The 24,289-nt window shown below is 37.8% G+C and overlaps 2 protein-coding genes across 3 annotated transcripts in view; one reads left to right on the top strand and one right to left on the bottom strand.

Annotated features, from left to right (window-relative positions):
- LOC125667449 (slowpoke-binding protein-like) overlaps nt 1-24,289 on the bottom strand; it is a 44,715-nt gene that overhangs the window by 7,049 nt on the left and 13,377 nt on the right. For both annotated transcript variants that reach the window (XM_056144102.1, XM_056144101.1), the window contains 4 exons: nt 21,961-22,056; nt 16,638-16,723; nt 11,864-11,970; nt 8,502-8,599 (listed from right to left, as the gene is read on the bottom strand). In XM_056144102.1, coding sequence (XP_056000077.1) covers nt 8,502-8,599; nt 11,864-11,970; nt 16,638-16,723; nt 21,961-22,056 — 387 coding nt within the window. The remainder of the gene's footprint in view (nt 1-8,501; nt 8,600-11,863; nt 11,971-16,637; nt 16,724-21,960; nt 22,057-24,289) is intronic.
- On the top strand, nt 4,665-7,524 carry LOC125655650 (tripartite motif-containing protein 3-like). The gene is made up of 2 exons (XM_048886018.2): nt 4,665-4,855; nt 5,202-7,524. The coding sequence occupies exon 2, from the start codon at nt 5,229-5,231 to the stop codon at nt 6,891-6,893; it is 1,665 nt and encodes a 554-aa protein (XP_048741975.2). The 5' UTR covers nt 4,665-4,855; nt 5,202-5,228; the 3' UTR covers nt 6,894-7,524.

Raw genomic sequence — 24,289 nt, 5'->3', positions numbered from 1 at the left:
CACTATGTCAGGAAGCTTTCATGAAAATTTCAGCTCCTTATTTTTGCATTTTTGTGATTATCTTTGAAGGGGCATGGCCCTTTATTTGAACAAACTTGAAAGCCCTTCACCCAAGGATGCTTTTGGTCAACTTTGGCTATAATTGGTCCAGTGGTTCTTGAGAAGAAGATGAAAATGTGAAAAGTTTACAAAGCTGCCGACAGACAATGGACAAATTTTGATCAGAAAAGCTCACTTGAGCCTTCAGCTCAGGTGAGCTAACAAGAGGCCCAGGGGCCTTATAGGTCACCTGAGTATCATGTAACAACCTTCCAATGTTTGAATTAGGTTTGTGTTTAAATATAAGAATTTTACTTTTGGATGGAAGAAACATTGAATAGCTATGTGGTCAGCCCTGCCTTTGCACCAGAACCCCTGACCCAGGGGCCATAAATTTCCGTTTTGAAAGAAGCATCCTTGATCATCATTATCATACTATTAGTTTGTCTACTTAATACCCAGCAGCAGAGGAGAAGATTTTCAAAGAAATAAAATGCATTTTCACTATATGATCAATAGGGACCCACCCTAATACCAGAACCCCTGACCCAGGGGCCATGAATTTCACAATTTTGAAAGAGGCATCCTTGCTCATCATAACCATGCTATTGGTTTGTCCACTTAATACCCAAGGACAGAAAAGAAGATTTTCAAAGAAATAATGCATTTTCACTATATGACTTATAGAGCCCCACCCTAGCACCAGAACCCCTGATCCAGGGGCCATGAATTTCACAATTTTTAACAAGAGGTACTGTGAGCAATGCTCACTAAGAATATCCCCCGCTTACCCCAATCTCCCAAAGGGTGTTGGTAATAGGTATAAACTACCTCTTTTCTGAGTGTTGCTACTTCGATGTCCAGTGCAGATGACCTTTGACCTTTTGACCCCAAAATCGATAGGGAACATCTTCATCCCATGGGTAGTCCATATGTTTGATATGGTGACTGTAGGTGGAAAGGATAACGCTTTAGAGCCCGGAAACCATATTGCTACTTCAATGTCCAGTGCGCGTGACCTTTGACCTTTTGACCCCAAAATTGATAGGGAACATCTTCATCCTATGGGTAGTCCATATGTATGATATGGTGACTATAGGTGGAAAGGATAACACTTTAGAGCCCGGAAACCATATTGCTACTTCAATGTCCAGTGCGCGTGACTTTTGACCTTTTTGACCCCAAAATTGATAGGGAACATCTTCATCCTATGGGTAGTCCATATGTATGATATGGTGACTGTAGGTGGAAAGGATAACGCTTTAGAGCCCGGAAACCATATTGCTACTTCGATGTCCAGTGTGCTTGACCTTTGGACCCCAAAATCGATAGGGAACATCTTCATCCAATGGGTAGTCCATATATATGATATGGTGACGGTAGGTGGAAAGGATAATGCTTTAGAGCCCGGAAACCATTGCGTCTACAGACGGATGGATGGACAGACGGACAACCTGATTCCAGTATACCCCCCACAACTTGTTGCGGGGGGTATAAAGAGGCATCCTTGCTCATCATTACCATGCTATTAGTTTGTCTACTTAATACTCAGGGACAGAGAAGAAGATTTTCAAAGAATTTCTACACTTTCACTATATGACCAATAGAGCCCCACCCTAACACAAGAACCCCTGCCCCAGGGGCCATGAATTTCACAATTTTGGTAGAGGGCTCAACGCTCATTATAATTAAAGAAGAAGATTTTTTAAAATTACACTCATTTTGATGGTTTTTGCCCCACCCCTCAGGCCCCAGGGGGGCAGGGACCACGAATTTCACAATTTTTGTTCCCCTCCACCCACAGATGCTATATGCCAAAATTGGTTGAAATTGGTTCAGGGGTTTCAGAGAAGAAGCTGAAAATGTTCAAATGTTAACGCACGACGCACGTCGCACGACGATGGACAAAAACAGATAGCAATAGGTCACCTGAATGAATTCAGGTGACCTAAAAATACTAATTTACAGTAATCAAACTTAAGTTTATAAAGCAGCATCAATTGTTCACTGCTGAGCTGAAATCTCACAAGAATAGGCCTATCTATAATGCTGTCAATATCGGTTGTAAAGTCCAGTCCCCAGTATTGCAATATCCAATGTAATTTTTCACAGTGCTGAAAACCACTAAATTTACAATCTATTTATGCTTAAACAAAATTCCTGAAAGTATTGGTGCCAATAAACATGTACATTGTATTACATCATCTTTTCTTTTCCAAATCCTGTTCTAAAAATACAACTTTTCTAGATTCTTATCTAGGTCATATGTATCAGTACGCAGTATTGAGTACCAATGTAAAACATGACAAGACAACCTTTCTACTACATATGTATAGCTCTGTCTGGAGGATTACAACCCTTAAGCTTGATCAGTAGAACACTGGACCGCCATGTTAGAAGTCACAGATTCAACTCTCAGCAGTTACTTTTTATACTTACATGACTAGTCTAACAGAGATTTATTCAAGTTTGTGAAACACTATACCTTAAAATTCTGAACAAGTCATGAACAAGTTACATGGCTTATTACTTTCACTTGATAATACACATACTTTCTACTTTTATTCAAATAAGGCTTCAAAAACTTCAATATCTTGATTTCACTATAATTATCTTATACAGACCGGTACATGCACAGATTAATGTCTAGTATGGCTTATTGCTTTCATTTCATCTTGCAATTGACCATACATGCAGAAGAGAAACCTAAACAAACATGTGACCAACATTCTGATTTCGAAGGCAAATCAGCTAATGACATAAAAAACAAGAAAACAAGAGTAAATCAAAATTAATTGTTTGTTTTATGTCTCATCTAAAAAATTTCACGCTCATTGAGGCATCAGACTAGCTGTAGATGAAGTACCACAAACTTAGACCCATGCTTATAGTGCTCAAGGCCGCAGCAAAAAAGGTTCTTTAACATGCCAACGATGACCTCTGTTGTTAAGGTTATATTCGAAAGACCCATGATTCTCAATTTCAATTGCCAAGAGTTTGGTGAAGGAGTAATTACTATTTATGTTTATATGTATGTCTGCGATTCGACGCGGCCATGGCACAAGCAGGGCTTGAACTCACAACCTCCAAATCATGAAGTGGACGCTCTACCAATGAGCTATCTAGAAAATTAATTATAGAAATACGTCTATAAATTTATAGGCCCTAATTGTACATACATTATCAAAGCACAATGGGCTATAATGCTGAATGTCCTTGTGGCTTTAGTTCCGTGGGGATCTGGGTTAGAATAGGTCCTCAGTACCCCTTGCTTGTCATAGAAGGTGATTAAATGGGGCGGTCCTTCGGTTGAGACCGCAAAAACCGAGGCCCCGTGTCACAGCAGGTGTGGCACGATAAAATTCCTTCCATGCTCAATGGCCATACACGTCGAGCATAGGCCTAAATTTTGCAGCCCTTCACCGGCAGTGGTGACGTCTCCATATAAGTCAAATATTCTTGAGAGGGACGTTAAACAACATTCAATCAATCAATCCTTGTGGCTCTGTGCAATTTTTTTCAGACTAAATAAGACAAGATGGGATTATGCTCGACTCTGAATTCAATCAAAAATACATTCTTAGTAATGGAGATCTGAAGACCCCAGAAGTCATGTTAATTGACCCTCTGACGAAATCCAAACCAAGAGTTTAATTACCAAAAAAGTCGAGATCTCAGAAAGTCACATTTTGATTTCAGATTACGAACTTATGTAGATAATCTCAATTTAATCTTAGTATTGTGGTCCCCTACACAATACATGTACTACGCTGCATTGTTCCTAATGCGATAGATGCGTGGTGCCTATGTTTTAACATTTACCTGAAGCAGTGGCGGATCTAAATTAGGAATTTAAGGGAGAATTTAGAAAATTTAGAATGCACGCACATGATGATGGAGATTATCAAAAATTTCTAATTGTAGATATGTATACTATGAAAACATTTGACATCAAAATTTAATGATTGTGATCACCTCGATCAATTCTATAGGTTTGTGAATGGATATCAATGCATCATTACAACACGAAAATTGAAGGGGGGGGGGGTCAAACATGTACATTTTTTTTTTACCATTTATGCAAATGCTGTTAATAATAAATTATCGTGTAAATTGAAATATGTCATTGCTACACTCTGTATATGGCAATTATTACATAAATGTTTAGGATAATCACTGCCTTTCCATTCAATAGTGATATTTGATGATTTTCATTATCCTACTGTGCAATTTTTAGCACACTACAGACTTTTCTTATTTTCTTTTTAAAAAATCAGATATCTTAATATTTTCAAAGGTAGAGACACGCATGTTTAGGGTGGGGGTCGGGGGTTCTAAATCCACCACCTATGGGCTATGTAGAAAATGAATCTGTTTGCCTATTTGCTGTAAAATACCACAAGTTAGTCCACAGTCTCAATTGGACCCACAAAAAAGCATGGGCTGGAACCCACTTTGATGGGGAAAATGCTTGGATCCACTAATATACACAGGGCTGTACTTGCTCCAACAGTTAAAGTTCTGTCAACATACAAGGCTACACTGTCATGCATTCTGAATAAGAAGTGTGTTTTATAACCCTATAGAACATTTTCAACATTAAGAATTATCTTTGAGAGGCCTGTCCTGTATTTTGGAACTTTAAAATTAACTGAACCTTTAAATGTTTGTTATCAGGTAATCAATAAACACCTGAGTGTCACAAGACAACAGGCTACCAGGAAGAATAAACACCAAACTAAACGTTGAACAAAATGGCTGAACCACCCAATGGGTGAGATGGATACAAAAACTTACAGAAATGGAAAATTAACAGGTCAGTGATATTCTTAATTGTAGAATGGGTTGATGGCAGTGCCCCTGTCCATCTTCCATTATATCCTTTTCTACCCATACATATACTTATACATGTACCTGCTACTATGGTGTGTGACCTGAATTGCAATGGACATGGATATACCTTGTGTCATCATTGTTAAGATATAAAAACATCTGATTCAAGGTGTTCATATATAAATCCTGGTTTGTTACCAGATAGTTCTGGTGTTAAAACACCTGACTAGAGATTCGGGGAGCCCAAGTTTACTCTATTGCATGGTGATGTCAAGGTACATACTCTCGAAACTTTGCATAGGTGTGAATAAACTTTATCTTTATTTTAGATGTGATCAACGTCTGATAATCAAGAAATGGCCACCACCAAGGCACAGGAGCTCATCACCTGTGACCTAAACTGTGTCAAGCCTGTCCAGCAATTCTGTAACAGCTGCCAAGTCGGTCTGTGTGAAGACTGCATCAACAAACACGTCAAGAGCCTCAAGTTCCTGAAGCATGACATCGTTCCCTTCACAAAGCGCACAGTCCAGCTGGTGTTCCCTCAGTGTACATCTCATTCCCACCAGAGATGTGAGGCCCACTGTCAACAGTGTGATGTCCCGGTCTGCATGAAATTTGTCACAGGTCCACATAGAGGTCATGATGCTGTAGATATGGCAGACATTGTTGCCAGAAAGAGAAAAAACATTAAAAGAGAAACAGAAGAAATTGAAAGCAGTATTATTCCCAAGAACAAGTCATGTGATGCAGATGCTGAAAAGAAAATTTCCAAATCCAAGGCCCACTACTCTGGATTAGAAAAAGAAGCTAAGGATAAAAGAAAGAAATGGCACCTAGAGGTAGACAACATCTTTGACACACTTGAATCACTGATCCAATCACTCAAAGATCAAGAAATTATGATTCTGAAGTCATGCCAGTCCCAACTCAGAAGTCAAAATTCCAGTATGACCCAAACTGTTCAAGAAAACAAAGAAATCCTGAAGTCCAACAAAGTTTCTGATGTCAACAATTACAAATCCAAACTGACTGAATTCAGAGCCATTCCACAAGTACCTGATGTAATGTCACCCTCTCTCAAAACAAACACAGTCCAAGGGAGAGAACTTAGCCTAGAATTAGGAGAATACAGGGCCACACTGACACAGACAACACTATCACTAGCCAGTCTGACAGATGAAGTCCTCTATTTATCTGTTAAGGAATTACTAAAAGAAGCCAAAGTGATTGCAAACATTCCAACAAATGTCAAAGAGTTACAAAGAGTAGCCTGTGTTGGATCAGATAGAGCCTGGATTAATGGAACAGACAAAATGATACACTGTGTGGACATACATGGAACTGTACAAGACACTGTCACCAGTACATGTAAAGATTTCCCTAATGACATTACAGTAAACAGACAGGGAGAACTGATTTACAGTGATGGCCCCAACAGAACTGTGAACATTGTCAGACACGGGAAGACAGAGACACTGATCACCACACCACAGGGCTGGAAGCCAGGGAGACTGTGCTGTACCAGATCAGGGGACATCCTAGTCAGTATGTGTAGTATTGATTACAGTTATTTCAAAATTGTCCGTTATCAGGGACAGAGAGTGACACAGGAAATAGATAAAGATGAACAAGGCAATCCAATCTACCAAGGAGGAGAATATTCAGTGTATGTGACAGAGAACAACAATGGTGACATCGTGGCCTCTGATCAAAATGCTGACACAGTGGTAGTGGTGGACAGGACGGGAAAAGTCCGATTTCGATACGACAAACCACCAGGGGGGCAGAAAGCATTCCTTCCAGGACAGATAGTGACCGACTCCATGGGTCATATCATTGTGGCAGATTACAACAATGCCTGTCTATACATTCTAGATCAGAATGGACAATTCATTAAATGTGTAGACAATTGTGGATTAAATGATGAACCTGTTGGACTGAGTGTGGACAGTGAGGGGAAGTTGTGGGTAGGGTTGTTTGTTTCAGGAGAAGTGAAAGTGATCCAGTACCTGAAATAAACACCCAGACATTCACACTAAGAACATGCATGTATCAAGTGGATAAAGAAATTAACATTTTGGGATATTTTACTGATAATTCACATTGATGACAAAAAGGATGACTTCAGCTTCTTCACCAACAATTTCCCATACTTATGTAACAACATTACATAATCACCTGCATATTGTGTTTATGTCTCTCAACTGACTCAATATGTGATAAAATGTTCTGCATATGATACCTTTTTAAAACAAGGCAGGCTACTTTGCTATTAAACTCCTTTTTTCTCTCTCAATCACAGTATGAATATCAATCGTTACAAATCATGTGAATATTAAACATTACGGTATTTATAGTCATCATTAGGTATGATATTTTCTCTCTACACATAATATCTGTTCTACTATATATATTCCAAGAGTTCTCATGATTAAAATTCAAAGTACACCTAACTGCTATCATACAATTCAATTTCTTTTCTCCATCTCAATAACAGAATGAATATCAGCATAATGAAATTGCTACAAATTACATGTATATATTTTATAGGCAACATCAGGTATAAGATTTTCACTCTTCATAATTCATAATACCTGTTCTCACTATATATATTCTAAAAGTTCTCATGAATAAAATTCAATGTATACCTGGTCCTATCATACTATGTCATTACGTTCAATCTCATGGATGAAATTGAACTCTGGTGTTTTATAAATACTCCTAGGATAAGTAATTTTTGAGCTAGAGAATTTGCTAGACCTTGCTCTTGAATCATTACAAAACTTGTGGTCTTTGTAATTGTGTTCAAGACTTGACATTTGAGGTAATCGCAAAACCAAGCTATTAATCATATAGTAAAAAACATAGTGTTTTCAACAAACTTTATTCCAAGCTGATCTTATAAAGAGCTGAATCTTATACTAAGCTAATCATGTACCGAGTTGATCTTATACTGAGCTGATCTTATACTGAGCTGATGTTATAGTGAGCTTATTTCAAGCTGATCTTTTACCGAGCTGATCTTGTACCGAACTGATCTTGTAACAAGTTGATCTTATACCAAGCTGATCTTGTAACGAGCTGATCTTATACCAAGCTGATCTTGTACAAGCTGATCTTGTTCCGAGCTGATCTTGTACAAGCTGATCTTGTTCTGAGCAGATCTTGTACAAGCTGATCTTGTTCTGAGCTGATCTTGTACAAGCTGATCTTGTTCTGAGCTGATCTTGACCATGCACATTAGCTACCACTAGTACCAACTTCATTTTATCTTATGAAAAATTTATATGTTCTGATTGCCAAATGAAATCATCAATATTCATCATAAAATGTAATTGCATTACCAGGTAACTGGTCCCTGTATAAGAACCAGTTTAAGGTAGCAAACGACAAGAATCATATTGATTGGGTCCCGGTTTTAAACATTGTGTCATTTTCAAGTTTTATTCTGTTTTGATCTTTTTATCGGTATAAAACAGTTAAAAGTATATTGAAATAGGCTTGCTCTCAGGGAACTGGACTCTTGTTGACTCTCTCATTGACATACTTTAACCATATATTAATGACTAAGTAAATATATCAATCACACTCTGATTTTTACCTGACATACAAAGTTTATGTCTTACCGATACAACAGCAGCATTGTTAATGACGCTGAGATGACGAGGTTCCGGATGGACAGTGTCCAGTTCTGTTCCTGCACACATTTCATACAACACATGCCCTGTAAATTACAAATGTAGTAAAAACAACAAATGTTTCAGAAACATGTATGCCCCCCCCCCCCCCCCTCCAATTTGTAAAGGGTTATACATGTATATCATTTCATTGATAGTTTTCACCATATCTTCAGGAAAATTTCTTCAAAATCAGTACGAGAAAGTGTGAATATTTCTTAAACAATGAGCATTAAATATAAATTTGACTCGTAACTCTCTAACTTCAGAAGCAATAGGGCTCATCTACTCCTTAGGTAGAATCAGTGTATCAAGTTTGATGTCTGTCAAGGAAAGGGTTCTAAGATATTGAGCAGACAATCTTACTATGTCCAGTTTCACCCTTCGACTTTTGACCTTGTAACTCCAAAATCAATAAAGGTGGAGTTATCTCCTCCTTAGGATGTACCAGTGTACCAAGTTTGGTGTCAATTAAGCAAATGATTCTCAAAACATAGAGGAGACAATATATTATTATGTCCAGTTTGACATCTGACCATGTGAACCCAAAATCAATAGGGGGCATTTATTCCTTACAATGTACCAGTGTACCAAGTCTGATGTCTGTAAAGGAAAGGGATTTCAAGATATTGAGTGGACATTATATTCCCATGCCCAGAGTAGATTAACCCTTGACCTTTGACCATGTGATCTCAAAATCGATAGGGGCAGGCTCAAAACTAACATATGTCATTGGTCAGTGACTGATAAAAATCATGGCGGACACGTCTATTTGTTTACCTATCAGTCTGAATCTGCACATTCGGACTGATAGATCTATTTCAAAATTAAAATAAAAAAATACCTGTGAAAAGCTTAAAATGATTTTAAAAACACAAAATCCAATGTTGGAAACCTGTCACAAAACTCATCAAAATGGAAAGATTCCAACGAAAGCACGAATGAGCGTGACAGGGTTTATGAAAAGGAGAAACGATCTAGAAGTTTTCAGGGTAAATGTTCGAACACGGTTGTGATATGACCAGGAGAAACAGTTTTGTTCCTTGTGTGAACAGTTTGCAAATTTGGACAGCAATGAAAATTAGTTTTTAATTAAAACAATAAATGTCTTGCATTGTTACGTTTTTTATTTACCTCCAGTTTCAGTTAAATGGCAGCCTGATTAATTTCTCTGCAGAATGATAGAAAATGTTGTCTATCGGTTCAGTTTGACTGGCTGACTGAAAATTTAGTTTCGAGCCCTTAGGGGTCATCTACTTCTTAACATGTACTAGTGTACCAAGTTTGTTGCTTGTCAAGCAAAGGATTTGATTGGACCAGACTTGGTGTACAGACAAACTGACCGACAGATCAACCGACAAGTCAAAAACAATATCCCCCTTCCCTTTCTCAAACGTGGGCATAATAATGTCTAATTCCAATGTGATTATAATATTTCCAAGATTTCCTATCAATCTGTGACTTGTGTCTTGTCTGTGTGTTGTCTATCTGTGACTCATGTCTTGTCTATCTCTGATTCGTGTCTTGTCTGTGACTTGTCTATCTGTGACTCATGTCTTGTCTGTGAGTTGTCTATCTGTGACTTGTCTATCTGTGACTCATATCTTGTCTGTGAGTTGTCTATCTGTGACTTGTCTATCTGTGACTCATGTCTTGTCTGTGAGTTGTCTATCTGTGACTCATATCTTGTCTGTGAGTTGTCTATCTGTGACTCATGTCTTGTCTGTGACTCATGTCTTGTCTGTGAGTTGTCTATCTGTGACTCATGTCTTGTCTGTGAGTTGTCTATCTGTGACTCATGTCTTGTCTGTGAGTTGTCTATCTGTGACTCATGTCTTGTCTGTGAGTTGTCTATCTGTGACTCGTGTCTTGTCTGTGAGTTGTCTATCTGTGACTCATGTCTTGTCTGTGTGTTATCTATCTGTGACTCGTGTCTTGTCTGTGTGTTGTCTATCTGTGTCTTGTCTGTGTGTTGTCTATCAGTGACTCATGTCTTGTCTGTGTGTTATCTATCTGTGACTCATGTCTTGTCTGTGGGTTGTCTATCTGTGTCTTGTCTGTGAGTTGTCTATCTGTGACTCATGTCTTGTCTGTGTGTTATCTATCTGTGACTCATGTCTTGTCTGTGTGTTATCTATCTGTGACTCGTGTCTTGTCTGTGTGTTGTCTATCTGTGTCTTGTCTGTGTGTTGTCTATCTGTGACTCATGTCTTGTCTGTGTGTTGTCTATCTTTGTCTTGTCTGTGTGTTGTCTATCTGTGTCTTGTCTGTGAGTTGTATATCTGTGACTCATGTCTTGTCTGTGTGTTGTCTATCTATCTGTGTCTTGTCAGTGTGTTATCTATCTGTGACTCGTGTCTTGTCTGTGTGTTGTCTATCTGTGTCTTGTCTGTTTGTTGTCTATCTGTGACTTGTCTATCTGTGACTCGTGTCTTGTCTGTGAGTTGTCTATCTATCTGTGTCTTGTCTGTGTGTTATCTATCTGTGACTCGTGTCTTGTCTGTGAGTTGTCTATCTGTGACTCATGTCTTGTCTGTGAGTTGTCTATCTGTGACTCATGTCTTGTCTGTGTGTTATCTATCTGTGACTCGTGTCTTGTCTGTGTGTTGTCTATCTGTGTCTTGTCTGTGTGTTGTCTATCAGTGACTCATGTCTTGTCTGTGTGTTATCTATCTGTGACTCATGTCTTGTCTGTGTGTTGTCTATCTGTGTCTTGTCTGTGAGTTGTCTATCTGTGACTCATGTCTTGTCTGTGTGTTATCTATCTGTGACTCATGTCTTGTCTGTGTGTTATCTATCTGTGACTCGTGTCTTGTCTGTGTGTTGTCTATCTGTGTCTTGTCTGTGTGTTGTCTATCTGTGACTCATGTCTTGTCTGTGTGTTGTCTATCTGTGTCTTGTCTGTGTGTTGTCTATCTGTGTCTTGTCTGTGAGTTGTATATCTGTGACTCGTGTCTTGTCTGTGTGTTGTCTATCTGTGACTTGTGTCTTGTCTGTGAGTTGTATATCTGTGACTCGTGTCTTGTCTGTGTGTTGTCTATCTGTGACTCGTGTCTTGTCTGCGAGTTGTCTATCTTTGTCTAGTCTGTGAGTTGTCTATCTGTGACTTACGTCTTGTCTGTGTGTTGTCTATCTGTGTCTTGTCTGTGTGTTGTCTATCTGTGTCTTGTCTGTGTGTTGTCTATCTGTGACTCATGTCTTGTCTGTGAGTTGTCTATCTATGACTCGTGTCTTGTCTGCGAGTTGTCTGTCTGTGAGCTGTGTTGTACCAGATAACATTAAAACACTTATACAATGTTAATGTGAATTACCAAATGATAGGACATCAATCGCCTCCGGTTGTTCTTTCAATTTCTTCCTGGCCATCACAGAAAGTCTGGACTTCAAACCGAGGAAAACATTCTCGTAGCCTGCTATTCTACAACAGACAGATCACCCAGTAAATGTCACTGTACACTCTAATCTACAACAGACAGGTCACTCAGTAAATGTCACTGTACACTCTAATCTATAACAGAGAGCTCACCCAGTAAATGTCACTGTACACTCTAATCTACAACAGACAGGTCACCCAGTAAATGTCACTGTACACTCTAATCTACAACAGAGAGATCACCCAGTGAATGTCACTGTACACTCTAATCTACAACAGACAGGTCACACAGTAAATGTCACTGTACACTCTAATCTACAACAGACAGGTCACCCAGTGAATGTCACTGTACACTCTAATCTACAACAGAGAGCTCACCCAGTAAATGTCACTGTATACTCTAATCTATAACAGACAGGTCACCCAGTGAATGTCACTGTACACTCTAATCTACAACAGACAGGTCACCCAATAAATGTCACTGTACACTCTAATCTACAACAGAGAGCTCACCCAGTGAATGTCACTGTACACTCTAATCTACAACAGACAGGTCACACAGTAAATGTCACTGTACACTCTAATCTACAACAGAGAGATCACCCAGTAAATGTCACTGTACACTCTAATCTACAACAGAGCTCACCCAGTAAATCTCACTGTACACTCTAATCTACAACAGACAGGTCACACAGTAAATGTCACTGTACACTCTAATCTACAACAGAGAGATCACCCAGTAAATGTCACTGTACACTCTAATCTACAACAGAGCTCACCCAGTAAATCTCACTGTACACTCTAATCTACAACAGACAGGTCACCCAATAAATGTCACTGTACACTCTAATCTACAACAGAGAGCTCACCCAGTGAATGTCACTGTACACTCTAATCTACAACAGACAGGTCACACAGTAAATGTCACTGTACACTCTAATCTACAACAGACAGGTCACCCAGTAAATGTCACTGTACACTCTAATCTACAATAGACAGGTCACCCAGTGAATGTCACTGTACACTCTAATCTACAACAGAGAGGTCACACAGTGAATGTCACTGTACACTCTAATCTACAACAGACAGGTCACACAGCAAATGTCACTGTACACTCTAATCTACAACAGAGAGCTCACCCAGTAAATCTCACTGTACACTCTAATCTACAACAGACAGGTCACCCAATAAATGTCACTGTACACTCTAATCTACAACAGAGAGCTCACCCAGTGAATGTCACTGTACACTCTAATCTACAACAGACAGGTCACACAGTAAATGTCACTGTACACTCTAATCTACAACAGACAGGTCACCCAGTAAATGTCACTGTACACTCTAATCTACAATAAACAGGTCACCCAGTAAATGTCACTGTACACTCTAATCTATAACAGAGAGGTCACACAGTAAATGTCACTGTACACTCTAATCTATAACAGAGAGATCACCCAGTAAATGTCACTGTACACACTAATCTATAACAGAGAGATCACCCAGTGAATGTCACTGTACACTCTAATCTACAACAGAGAGATCACCCAGTGAATGTCACTGTACACTCTAATCTACAACAGACAGGTCACCCAGTAAATGTCACTGTACACTCTAATCTACAACAGAGAGCTCACCCAGTAAATGTCACTGTACACTCTAATCTACAACAGACAGGTCACCCAGTGAATGTCACTGTACACTCTAATATATAACAGAGGTCACCCAGTAAATGTCACTATACACTCTAATCTACAACAGAGAGCTCACCCAGTGAATGTCACTGTACACTCTAATCTACAACAGAGAGCTCACCCAGTAAATGTCACTGTACACTCTAATCTACAACAGACAGGTCACCCAGTAAATGTCACTGTACACTCTAATATATAACAGAGGTCACCCAGTAAATGTCACTATACACTCTAATCTACAACAGAGAGCTCACCCAGTGAATGTCACTGTACACTCTAATCTACAACAGACAGGTCACACAGTAAATGTCACTGTACACTCTAATCTATAACAGAGAGATCACCCAGTAAATGTCACCTAACACTCTAATCTACAACAGAGAGCTCACCCAGTGAATGTCACTGTACACTCTAATCTACAACAGAGAGCTCACCCAGTAAATGTCACTGTACACTCTAATCTACAACAGAGAGCTCACCCAGTGAATGTCACTGTACACTCTAATCTACAACAGAGAGGTCACCCAGTAAATGTCACCCAACACTCTAATCTACAACAGAGAGGTCACCCAGTAAATGTCACTGTTAGGGCTGGGACGATTCAGGGTTAGCTCGATTCGGTTCGGTTTCGATTCAGAACAGCACGGTTCGGTTATTTTCGATTCGGTTCATGTTAGGTCCAATTTATCTAATGACACCACAAAAATTAACAATTTTAATGAGTAGCATATTTGATTTTATTCTATTCAAGTTAAATAAGTATAAGTCGTCATTTGTAAACAGCATATCTATTCATAATGGCATTTTATAACTTTGATAGAAAAAAGAAAACACTGACAGTCTATCAAAATTTGTTATATTAATGTGCTGCATCAGATATGGATTATTAAACAAATCTATAGTGAATCTAAAATGTATATGATATTGTTTTCATTGATATGCAAAAATTCAACAATTCTATCAATTGAGTCTTTGAAAATCTCTCCGTTATTGGTTGACTTCTCTCTCATATTAACTGTCAAATCTGTGTCATTACCTACGATATTGATTTCACTCCACCACTGACAGAAATGCTATATGTCATGTAAAGATAAATTGCAATGACCTTAAGGACCATATTCTGTTGGTATCTGAGTGGTGAAAATGCTAACTCTCAACACAGTAGTGATTTAAATCTCTGTTGCATAAAATACCACATGTTTTCAACATCATTCGGACGCCATATTTGTTGTTTTGGTGTAAGTAAAATCTAAACCGAACCGAACCGAAATCCGGAATTTGTAATTGGTGCATCGAATCGAATGGTATGAATCGCAATGCTCCGAAATTTTCGGTGCACCGCACAGCCCTAGTCACTGTACACTCTAATCTACAACAGACAGGTCACTCAGTAAATGTCACTGTACACTCTAATCTACAACAGAGAGGTCACCCAGTAAATGTCACTGTACATTCTAATCTACAACAGACAGATCACCCAGTAAATGTCACTGTACACTCTAATCTACAACAGACAGATCACCCAGTAAATGTCACTGTACACTCTAATCTACAACAGACAGATCACCCAGTAAATGTCACTGTACACTCTAATCTACAACAGACAGGTCACCCAGTAAATGTCACTGTACACTCTAATCTACAATAGACAGGTCACCCAGTAAATGTCACTGTACATTCTAATCTACAACAAAGAGGTCACCCAGTAAATGTCACTGTACATTCTAATCTACAACAGTCCGGTCACCCAGTAAATGTCACTGTACACTCTAATCTACAACAGACAGGTCACTCAGTAAATCTCACTGTACACTCTAATCTACAACAGACAGGTCACCCAGTAAATGTCACTGTACATTCTAATCTACAACAGACAGGTCACCCAGTAAATGTCACTGTACACTCTAATCTACAATAGACAGGTCACCCAGTAAATGTCACTGTACATTCTAATCTACAACAGAGAGCTCACCCAGTAAATGTCACTGTACATTCTAATCTACAACAGTCCGGTCACCCAGTAAATGTCACTGTACACTCTAATCTACAACAGACAGGTCACTCAGTAAATCTCACTGTACACTCTAATCTACAACAGACAGGTCACCCAGTAAATGTCACTGTACATTCTAATCTACAACAGACAGGTCACCCAGTAAATGTCACTGTACACTCTAATCTACAACAGAGAGCTCACCCAGTGAATGTCACTGTACACTCTAATCTACAACAGACAGGTCACACAGTAAATGTCACTGTACACTCTAATCTACAACAGACAGGTCACCCAGTAAATGTCACTGTAATTTAATCTACAACAGAGAGGTCACCCAGTAAATGTCACTGTACACTCTAATCTACAACAGACAGGTCACCCAGTAAATGTCACTGTACATTCTAATCTACAACAGAGAGATCACCCAGTGAATGTCACTGTACACTCTAATCTACAACAGACAGGTCACCCAGTAAATGTCACTGTACACTCTAATCTACAACAGAGAGCTCACCCAGTAAATGTCACTGTACACTCTAATCTACAACAGACAGGTCACCCAGTAAATGTCACTGTACACTCTAATCTACAACAGAGAGCTCACCCAGTAAATGTCACTGTACACTCTAATCTACAACAGAGAGATCACCCAGTAAATGTCACTGTACACTCTAATCTACAACAGACAGGTCACACAGTGAATGTCACTGTACACTCTAATCTATAACAGAGAGGTCACACAGTGAATGTCACTGTACATTCTAATCTACAACAGACAGGTCACCCAGTAAATGTCACTGTACACTCTAATCACATGGACATCTCCTCTCATAGGTCTGTGTAATACAACATGTCCTACAGAAGACTGCTAAAAGCTGAGATAAACAGGTGCTCCCTTCCGCTCCAGTTTCTTTTATGTTTGTGATGATGAAGACACATGTATGAGTTAATAGTTGACTTACTTGCTGACCCTACCATCAATCATATGTTCCCTGTATGTAGATCATGTATAACAGATAACTTACTTGCAGACCCCGCTGTCAAACATGATGTTCCCTGTGTGCAGATGGCCGTGGGGAGGGAACTCTTTGTCTTCCATGTACAATAAACCCTGAAGTACGAAAAATGAAACATTAACTTGTGGGCCACTTCTAGCACAGACAGGACATGAGTCACAAACACATTAACTTGTGGGCCACTTCTAGCACAGACAGGACACGAGTCACAGACAACATTAACTTGTGGGCCACTTCTAGCACAGACAGGACACGAGTCACAGACAACATTAACTTGTGGGCCACTTCTAGCACAGACAGGACACAAGTCACAGACAACGTTAACTTGTGGGTCGCTTCTAGCACAGATAGGACACAAGTCACAGAAAATGTTAACTTGTGGGCCGCTTCTAACACAGACAGGACACGAGTCACAGACAGACGTTAACTTGTGGGCCACTTCTAGCACGTTTTTGCATTACAGCAAATTTCTCAAAATGGGAATTCTATATAGTCAAAAGTCTTAAACTCCTGAAAGAACACATTATATAGGGGTGATTTAATCATTTGTCTGTAGTAACACATTATATAGGGAGGATTTAATTGTTTGTCTGAAGTAACACATTATATAGGAATGAATTTGACATTCTCTATATTATATTTGTTATCTTGTCCCTGCTGTCCTTCATCAGAAGAGTTTAACAAAAATATTTTATCCTATTTATCAGTGCTCCAAGTCGCATCTGCTATAAGGTAGCAAAATGGCGACCTAAAAATATTTCTGGTCACCATTTTCAAATTTCTAGTCGCCATTTTCAAAATTTTTACTTGCCATAGTAACAGATTTTGTAAATAAGACTTACAAGTTTTTTTTAAATATGAATATCTTTCAAGTAAAAAATCAACATCCATGTATGCATTTTGTTTGTTTTATTTTCAAACTGAATAGAAATGTACTGTGAAACATGCTGGATGCTAACAAGTCAAGTATTTACTCTGGCAAAAGTTGTATTGCATTGGGCCATCCTGTATATTTTACAGTACGTTTCTAGGGAAGAAAACCCAGCGTTCCACATAAGGATTTGCTTTAAAGTTCTCAATAAGTGGGTCTTTAATGCTTATCATGTTATGCGAATAAGAGCTTCTAGTTTTGTTGGATCTTTTGCTGAACAATTAGTACCAGCATCAATAAGAACACTACATCCTGTGTTTGATTGTCTTTGAAAATTAACAGCAACAGTTGCCCCGCTCAACTTACTGCTAATAATGCAGTCACGGACAAAGACAAGTAGACTTTTACTGTTACCGTGAATAGTCACACTTCCACGTTTGAAAGACGTACACTCGGTCGTGGCGAAATAGGACTATGGGTGTCCAGAAATGGTGGACGTTGCTAGCTAATTGGCCTCACAAATTCTGCAAACATTTTGCCATCACGAAAATTCCCTCAGCCATTTCAGGACTGGGGTTCTTCCTTTACTTTTGCATTTCTCTTTAGACACTGCTACATCATCTTTTGATGCAGAACTTTCTCCGTGTGATTCTTGAATTTCTTTGTTACATGCACTAGGCTGAGGCTTCTGATTTTTACTATTGATAAATCCAAAGTGCTCTAAACCTCGTTTTCCCGCCATCTTGATTGCTTTGACCGAGAATGAATTTTACTGGATGCTCAAATTTTCTCCACTCGCAAAAATGCGACTTAATTATAATCTCTAGTCGCAAAATCGATTTTCTGGTCGCAAATGCAACCGTTTTACACGCAACTTGGAGCACTGTTTATTACCACAAAAACTTCAACACCATATCTTGAATCCAACCTAGCTCAAAATGGTGTCATGACTGAACTGAACTTGAATCTGCTCAACATAGGGATGCTTCAAAATCAATATGGCAAACACGACCTTGCTGTTTTTGGAAAACATTTTCCCCTGTATTCATATATCATGTACAACTTTATCCCCGATTTTAGATCAACCCTAATGTCAGGCTCCAAATAAATAGGGGAAAAAATGAATCCACACAACTTGGATTTAGTGTGGTCCGGACACTCTTGTAAAGAATTTTTTAAATTTTCCAACATATTCTCCTAAAATATTGAATTCCTATTTTAACCCATCCTAGCCCCAGGGGGAACCTGAGGATACTTGCATATAATATGACTTATCTTAGTTCAATTAAATTTTTAGAAGATTTTACTGCTGTTCTTGGTAAGTTTTAATAAAAATTCCCAGATATTGACATATAAAACTCTGATTTTATATTGTGGATGGCCCCACAATCACAATTTCCTCCAAATCATATTGATAATTTGGAATATGCAGTACCTAAGGATGCTTGCATATTAAAATGATTAACCATGACCTTGCTGTTCTTGAGGAGATGATTTTTTAAAAACTATTTTCTGTACAATCATATCTAAAACTTTGATTCCTTCCCCCCTTGTGGCCCCATCCTATCACCTGGAGTCATCATTAGAATCAACAGTAAGTCAGAAAATTTTCACAAAAGTGAAAACAGCCTGGTGGTTCTTGCAGAAAAGATTTTCAAATTACCCCATCCTTTCCTGATTACTGCCCTTGGAAGGGGGCATGGCCCTTCATTAGATAAATTTTTATCCTCTTTATCCAAGGATGCTCTGTATCAAATTTGGCTAAAATTGGCCTGGCAATTATAGAGTAGAAGTAAGAAATGCATAAAGCTTACAGACAATGGTCAGACAATACAGGCAACCTCTCAAGTGAGGTTATAGCTCAGTTAACCTTATAATAAATACTGACAACTGTCTACAATATATACTGACAACAGTCTACAATATATACTGATAACTGTCTACAATATATACTGAAAACTGTCTACAATATATACTGAAAACTGTCTACAATATATACTGACAACTGTCTATAATATATACTGACAACTGTCTACAATATATACTGACAACTGTCTACAATATATACTGACAACTCTCTACAATATATACTGACAACTGTCTATAATATATACTGATAACTGTCTACAATATATACTGACAACTGTATACAGTGGAGCCTCGTTAATCCGGACACTTTGGTTCCCAGCAAAATCGTCCGGATAAATGAAGCGACCGGATAATTGAATTGCATATTTTCTAGCTTTGCATAAGTAACCGATATGTGCCTACTTTATTGATGCATAGTGAATTAAACACATTCTATCATTGGATTTCACCATTTGCATTAGTATATAAATTATGATAAATGTTAACATTTACATGTATTTCAAAGCACTAAAATTTAATGTACGTGTTCAGTGTATTTGCCTGTGCTTACATTGTACATACATATGATCCCTACAAATAAATATACAAAACTGTACCGTATGCACTAAAACAAATAATGAAGCACTTTATGTAACTATAAGTAGATAAATCATTAGTAACTAACATAATCATTTACACTTCAAACATTTCATCACACTTTTACTTCTTAAAGAGGCCGATAATTTCCATCTGTCACGATTCACGGGTTCGGCGGTCTGTTAAAACATCCAAAGTTGATTTAAGAATTTCGTGATTATCATGTCAGTTGACAACATTCTTTAACCAAAATTCAATCTACCAGAGTTTATATTTCTTATTCTATAATTATCCAAGACAATATCGGTTGAACAAAATCATTTAAGCTCGTAATATCAAGACCTACTACTGCTTTGATCTAGTCACGCGCACCTATTAATTTCATGATGCGATGATAACGGAACAAAACTCGGGTGAAACTAACATTACTGGTACATACAAAATTTATTTGTCATTTTCCTTAAAATGGTAATTTTCTCACTTCTACCCAGAGTTTAAAAATTCGAAAGCAATAAAGCTCTACAACATCGTAAGAAGAATCAATTGTACACAGGTACATTCTACATGCGTGACATTCTAAACATTAAAAACTTACTACATATACATGTGCATGAACATACATGTATATTTCACGCCAATCAACAGTATAAAATCCAGAATCTAGAAGTATAATCTACACTCTTTAGATTTGAATAAGCCGATATCAATTTACGAATCAGTACAATTGATATGTGTAGCAGTTAAAAAAATATCATTACGGCATGATGGTTAATTTATTAATACTATTAGGGTATTGATCAAGACTATAAAATAATATGCTACAAATTTATTTACAAAATTCAACACTACACGCAATAAAGATCTTATGTGCGAAAATTGGCAATACAATGTCTCGATCGGCACGTGCTATCTAACGGACTTATCATCACACACCACCTAATTGGAGGGAGGTGTTGACATGGTACAGGTAATTGCTTCAATTAGACAGTTTGGCTTGTTTTCTTTATAATTTACGCCTTGCTAAAATTGTCCGACACAGACTTTCCCTAAACATAATTACCGTCCGGATTAATGGTACAATTTTCATTGCATTATAACGTTTTGTAGTAAAAAGTGACCGTCCGGATCCGGAACGCGAATTTCCGGATTAATGATGCAAAATAATGTATAAAAATTCTGTTCCCTAGAAAAATCGTCCGGAAGGTGAAGCGTCCAGATTAACTGTACAATATATACTGACAACTGTCTATACTATATACTGACAACTGTCTACAATATATACTGACAATTGTCTATGATATATACTGACAACTGTATACAATATATACTGACAACTGTCTACAATATATACTGACAACTGCACACAATATATACTGACAACTGCACACAATATATACTGACAACTGCACACAATATATACTGACAACAGTCTACAATATATACTGACAACTGTCTACAATATATACTGACAACTGTCTATACTATATACTGACAACTGTCTACAATATATACTGACAACTGCACACAATATATACTGACAACTGCACACAATATATACTGACAACTGTCTACAATATATACTGACAACTGTCTACAATATATACTGACAACTGCACATAAAAATAAACACAGACAATGACAAATACTGACAATGGCACACTATAATATATACTGATAAATGTACACAATGATAAATACTGATTGTATGATTAATTGATTGTTTATTGTTTAATGTCCCTTTCGAGAATCTTTTACTCATATGGAGATATCACCATTGCCAGTGAAGGGCTGCAAAATTTAGGCCTATGCTCAGCGATTATGGCTTTTGAGCAGGGAGAGATCTTTATCGTGCCACATCTGCTGTGATAGGGGCCTCAGTTTTTTCAGTCTCATTCAAAATGACCCCCCCTCCCCCATTTAGTTGCCTCTTACGACAATCAAGGGGTACTGAGGAGCTACTCTAATCCGGATCCCCACAGGATTGATAAATACGGATGATTGTCAGTACTGACTTACCTCTAGAATCTGTTTCCCATACACAGCCACTTGTTGTAGTCCCAGGCCACGACTCCTAAATCGATACTTCTCATACCACGGGGTGTTGTAACGACTCTACAACAGAACACCACAATAATAACTAGAGATTGTTTCTATGAAACAAAATTTCTCCCATGCTCCCCAAATTGGAAGTGCACCAAATGAAACCCTCCCCCCTTAATGTACTGCATGGTATGGAGGAGAAAGCATGGGCAGGAACATAGATATTATGAACTCTGATAAGCTATATAGGAGGAAACGTGTTCACAAACTATTTTACACCCTCTACCCCTTAGATCCACTATAATTTTAAGGACAACAGTTGGATCCTCCTTTCCCTACAATATGCACATCTACAAATAGCATTAAAGCATTGTACAAATTTTCAAATCTATCCAATAAGCCATGTAGGAGATGAAGCATTCACAAGATTTTTAGATGGATGGATGCATGGATAAAAAGTACAAAAACAATATGTCTTCCCATAGTAATGACTCTACAACAGAACATCAAAATAATAATAGAACATCACCATAGTGACAACATATCACCACAATAGTAAAAACAGAACATCACCATAGTAACAACAGAACCTCACTATAGTGACAACATAACATCACCACAGTAACAGCAGAACATCACCATAGTAACAACATCACCATAGTAACAACAGAACATCACCATAGTGACAACATAACATCACCACAGTAACAGCAGAACATCACCATAGTAACAACAGAACATCACCATAGTAACAACAGAACATCACCATAGTGACAACATAACATCACCTCAGTAACAGCAGAACATCACCATAGTAACAACAGAACATCACTATAGTGACAAAATAACATCACCACAGTAACAGCAGAACATCACCATAGTAACAACATCACCATAGTAACAACATCACATCACCATAGTAACAACAGAACACCACCATAGTAACAGCAGAACATCACCATAGTAACAACAGAACATCACCATAGTAACAACAGAACATCACCATAGTAACAACAGAACATCACTGGTATTGACTCTATAACAGAACATTATCTAATTTCACCTAACTTTAAATTCATTCATTTCGGGTATGGGTGAAATGGGTGGAAAAAAGCATTCTGAGAGTATTGCATAAGCAATACATGTCCCATACCGGCGCCCCTATTAGTTGACGGATGTATCATTCAAGATAATGTACATTTGGTGTTGTTTGACCTTGTAGTGTCGTACCAAGTCAATATTAAATTAGTTCAATGTTTTATTGTTCATACAGTTGATGCACACCTGTAGTTTTTATCATTCCTGGAATGAAATAGTCTTACTTAGAACTCTATCATCTTTAAATTCAAATAAAAAACATGCAGCCTATATTATAAATGTCACACAGTTTTGGGTCTGATAATCTGGTACTCTTTCACCGTGAGACATACGGTTTGTCTAGTTTTGATGCAGTTCAAAAAGCATCAAATCTCGGATTATACCGTCTTTAATTACGTAGGGAAATATTTGAATAATCGTGCAAATGGAATACAAAGCAGCACACCGATGTCACATTCATACCTGCATTTTAAATACTTACCGTATATACTCGCCTATAAGTCGGATTTTTTGGGAGTTAAAAATTGGTCCAAAACTCTATATCCGACTTATAGGTGCATCTTAAGAAGATTAGCATTTTTCTGGACTGCGTAATGTAGAGTATTTTTAAACAACTTCATACTCTGATTATCATGATTAACGTTGACTTGACATATTATATCATTTATGTATTCTAAGATTATAAGCATAAAGTACAAGTATTTACATATTTTAATGATTTTATTCATTTTAAGTGTATATTATTGAATTTGAATTGTTGAGAAAAATAATAAATATCAGCACATTTCACAAAATATTATTAGAAACTAAGGTGAAAAAGTTAGAAATTGTCAATCGATTCTTGAAAGAAAGTTATACCAACTTTAAGTGGGTCAATGACAAATCCCTCCAAAATAGCCTACAGAATATACAACCGACTTATAGGCGAACCAACCTATAGGCGAGTATATACGGTATAAAGGACTTCTAAACCCTGTTCATAATACTACTGACTATCAACTGTTTGAAGGCTCATTTTGAATACTCGCCTGATTTCAGTCAGATTGCAGGAATGCGGTAAATTGAGTACTGCCGACTGATCAGATATCACTCACCGATTACAGAAAAATACTCACGTGATTGACAGATTTGATATATATATATTCATTGATATGTTCCTTTTACGATTAATGAGTTTGAATTGTTAAATGAATGAAGTGAATTTTTA

The sequence above is a fragment of the Ostrea edulis genome, chromosome 7, assembly GCF_947568905.1.
Source record: "Ostrea edulis chromosome 7, xbOstEdul1.1, whole genome shotgun sequence".
NCBI lineage: Eukaryota > Metazoa > Mollusca > Bivalvia > Ostreida > Ostreidae > Ostrea > Ostrea edulis.
This window is presented reverse-complemented; position numbering and strand designations above follow the sequence as displayed.

What these genes read in the sequence shown, in the direction of transcription:
- LOC125655650 (XM_048886018.2), top strand. Translation starts at nt 5,229, where the DNA reads ATGGCCACCACCAAGGCACAGGAGCTCATCACCTGTGACCTAAACTGT.